The sequence below is a fragment of the Capra hircus genome, chromosome 23 (assembly GCF_001704415.2).
Source record: "Capra hircus breed San Clemente chromosome 23, ASM170441v1, whole genome shotgun sequence".
NCBI classification, from domain to species: domain Eukaryota; kingdom Metazoa; phylum Chordata; class Mammalia; order Artiodactyla; family Bovidae; genus Capra; species Capra hircus.
Genome location: NC_030830.1, coordinates 20,673,901 through 20,677,996, shown reverse-complemented (window position 1 = coordinate 20,677,996; position 4,096 = coordinate 20,673,901). Strand labels below are relative to the sequence as shown.

General features: G+C 38.8%; 1 protein-coding gene across 1 annotated transcript; it reads right to left on the bottom strand.

The window, feature by feature from the left end:
• LOC102188763 (olfactory receptor 12D2-like) lies at positions 1,906-2,832 on the bottom strand. Its single transcript, XM_005701659.2, has one exon. It carries the CDS (start codon positions 2,830-2,832, stop codon positions 1,906-1,908), a length of 927 nt encoding a protein of 308 aa, XP_005701716.2.

The following is a 4,096-nucleotide window of genomic DNA, read 5'->3' as shown; positions in this document are numbered from 1 at the left end:
TTGAATAGTCTGTTTATGAACTCAAATTATTCTTTTATAACTTTTCAGTCTGTATCTCTATTATTTATTTAGTAGTCTTATTTATTTATTTGTTGGTTGCACTGCGTGGCTTGTGGGATCAGAGTTCCTCGACAAGGGCTTGAACCTAGGCCCTTAGCAGCAAAAGTGCAGAATGCTAACCACTGGACACGTGAGAATCCTATATCTTTAAATAGTTGGAAATGCCAGTATCCATTATGGTTTCAGGTCCAGTGACACTTCATGGAACATAGAAAGTGAGGAACATAGTAATTCTTGTCTATTAGCTCCAAAAATACTTCAGCAAAGAAAGCTGGGCACTGAAGAATTGATACTTTTGAACTGTTGTGTTGGAGAAGACTCTTGAGAGTCCCTTGGACTGCTAGGAGATCCAACTAGTCCATCCTAAAGGAAATCAGCCCTGAATATTCATTGGAAGGACTGATGTTGAAGCTAAAAGTCCAATACTTTGGCCACCCGATGTGAAGAACCGACTCATTAGAAAAGACCCTGAAGCTGGGAAAGAATGAGGGCAGGAGGAGAAGGGGACGACAGAGGATGAGATGGTTGGATGGCATCACTGACCCAATGGACATGAGTTTGAGCAAGCTTCGGGAGTTGGTGATGGACAGGGAAGCCTAGCTTGCTGCAGTCCACGGGGTCGCAAAGAGTTGGATACAACTAAGCGATTGAATTGAACTAAATTACTATTTGATAGCTTTCACTTAGTATAAATTTGGTGATAGGTAAGGAAAACAAACTTGATGAATTCTTCATATTTCACTGGTATCATATCATATTCTATGACATTACAATCTGAGAAAATAAGTATAGAAATCAAAACCAAAATAAATAATAAGGAAGAATTTTGAAGCTCAATTTTCCATGACCAGAAATTGAGGGGAAAATAACATATCAGTGAGCGAGAAAGATATTCCTGAGATTTTTTTTCACACTGCCTCCATTTTTAGCAATATTTTAAGGTAATCTTTGACAGGTTGTCCACTTGAATTATAAAGCATCTTTGGAGTCAGAGTTCACAATTTATCTCTGTTAATTTGTACTCAAAGTATTATTGTTTTAATTACTTACTTGCTTCCTTGTTTGGAGAAAAAGAAATCATGATATACTGCTTAAGAATTTCCCTTAACTCATATATGAGTTAACATTTGTTTTTCTAGTTGAGTAACCATAGCTCTACCCTCAAATTCTTAAAATAAAACAGCATAATAACTTTATTTTCACCTTACAATATGTTAATTTACAGGAAACATGCAGATTAACAAGCCTTAGTATTATCCAACTATGCCATATATGCATATTTGAGGCAAATTTCTGTATCTGGTTTTATTTAAGAACATACAAGAATATGTAAACAAATAGTTTTATCAGCTTATATCCCCCACACAAATTCAACATTAAAATTTCAAGGGGGATTCCCTAGTGGCCAGTGGTAAAGAATCTCCCTGCCAGTGCAGGAGATACCAGTTTGATCCCTGATCCAGGAAGATTCCACATTCCACGGAGCAGTTAAGCCCACTTGCCACAACAGGAGAAGCCACTGCATGGAGACACCTAAGCACCGTGTCTAGAGGAGTCCCCACTCCCCAAAACCAGAGAAAAGGCTGCCACAGCGATGAAGACTCAGCACAGCCAAAAAAAGAAAAAGATTTTGTGGATAATGTCCTATTTGTTCAAGTTTCCCTTACATTACCTAGTCACACACTGTTAACACAACCAGACTGGACTTTCCCGTTTATTTTTCTTTATATAATGCCTTCTGCTTCACAAACAGTAAACAATTAGAAAAGCAGTATAATTTCACATCCCAACTGTATCATAGCTTTTTTACGGATGCCTTGGAAGAATTCTCTAGATTTCTTAGGGTCAGAGTCTCCTTCTGATCGCCCTCCTCAAAGCCCCCTCTACTTCCTTGTTCCTCAAAGTATAGATCAGTGGGTTTAGTACAGGAGTGATCACAGTGTACATAATGGCAATGATCCGTTCCTGGTCCACGGAGCTACCTGAGGCAGGACGGATGTAAGTGAAAACAACAGGAGCATAGAAAAGAACAACTACCATGAAGTGGGAGGCACACGTGGACAGTGCTTTATGGAGCATGCTGCAAGAATGGGTCTTGAAGAAAAGATAGATAATGATATAGAAATAAGAGAGAAGGGTTAGAGAAAATGGGCCCATGGCAATGGTCCCTGTCACAGAATGAAGTAGCCATTCATTGAGGTCAGTGTTTCCACAGGCCAACTCCAGCAATGGCTTAACATCACAGAAGAAGTGATGGATGTGGTTGGAACCACAGAAGTTTAAGCGAGAGGTCATTATTGAGTGCAGTAGGGCATGGAAAAACCCAGTGATCCAGATAGTGACAGCCATCTGGATACAGACCTGATGATTCATGATGAGAGTGTAATGAAGTGGTTTGCAGATAGCCACAAAGCGGTCAAATGCCATCACGGCCAACAACATGGCCTCTGTGCTGCCTAAGAAGTGGAAGAAATGAAGCTGGCTTATGCATCCCAAGAAAGAAATTGTTTTGTGTGTAGAGAGGAAGTTCTGCAGCATCTTTGGCAGAGTCACCGTGGAGTAGCAGATATCTAGACATGACAAGTTTCCAAGGAAAAAATACATAGGAGAATGGAGTCTTGAATCAGAGATGACAACCATCAGGATGGCTCCATTCCCAGCCACATTGACAATGTAAATTGCAAGGAAAACCCCAAAGAGAACAGGCTGCAGTACTTGGATGTCTGTCACTCCTAGGAGGAGAAATTCAGTGACTGAGGTTTGATTCAGCATCACTTGAAAGAAAAGACAAAATAAGATATGAAATGATATCTCTCATGGGAACCAGAATCCTGTAGCTGAGGATTTCCCATCTAGACAACAATATTTTGAGGGAGAGCATTGTTGTTTTGGGGCTTACCTGGTGGCTCAATGGTAAAGAAGCAACCTATAAATGCAAGGGACATGGATTCAACTCCTGGGTCAGGAAGAATCCCTGGAGAAGGAAATGGCAACTCTCTCCAGTATTCTTGCCTGGAAAATTCTGTGAAAAGGGGAGTCTAGAGGGCTACTGTCTATGGGGTTGCAAAGAGTTGGACATAACTGAGCACATACACAAAGTCTGGGAAATCCATGAGTGGAGAAGGAAAAGATTTGATGTGACCTCAGTAAAAAAGTGAATTAACTAGGAAACATTTCTAGGGGTCCCATGGGACATTCATCTTTATAGCTAGAGAATATTTTGAGTAATTATCTCACCTTTATTACACCTTTACTGAAGGCTGGCACCAAGAATTCAGAGTAGCTTTCCTTAATAACCATGTGTATTTTGTATATTGTTAAACATTATCACTCCTGCTTAAGATACACATGATATGCCAAAGGTTATTTTTGGTTCTCTACCCACAAAACAAAATTGTATCAAAAATTCATTTGGGGAAAAAAATCTTTTCCTAACATTTAAACAAAACAGTAATCAGACTTTCTGTACTAAATAATTTATTTCACTGCATCTTTTAGAGATTACTCATTTACTTTGATGAATATTTAGAGGTATGCCACTAAAATGTAGGCAGTAGATTGCCTTCAAATCCACCAATACAATGTTCATCATTAAATAAGAAACCAACTCTAAGTCCTTGGTATGTAAATTTAACCCTAACAAGAAATCGGAGACTATGGGCAACTTTGAGCCTGTTTCATTCTCCTACCTGATTCAGTGTTCAAAGCTATAGTTAAGAAAGTTGACCAGGTTTACTGCTTACCTTTTTACTTCTTACCTTTTTCAGAAGGTTGACTTCTGAAAAATAAACATTAGAAAGCTATGAAAAATAAAGAATAGAAAAATGTTGAAGTGATAGTTTATATTGGGATTATAGTATAAGCTCTTCATATTCCAAAACCTCTTCTCTCTGAAATTCTTCCTTTTGTTTTTGATCCATGGTTCTTCAGATACATAAACTCCGAGAGAGGGTGTCCCCTGGGTTTGAGAGGACTGTTGTAAGAATAAACAAGTTACCTTTCTATACCTGCAATAGAAGAGAATTCTCCCTGGGGA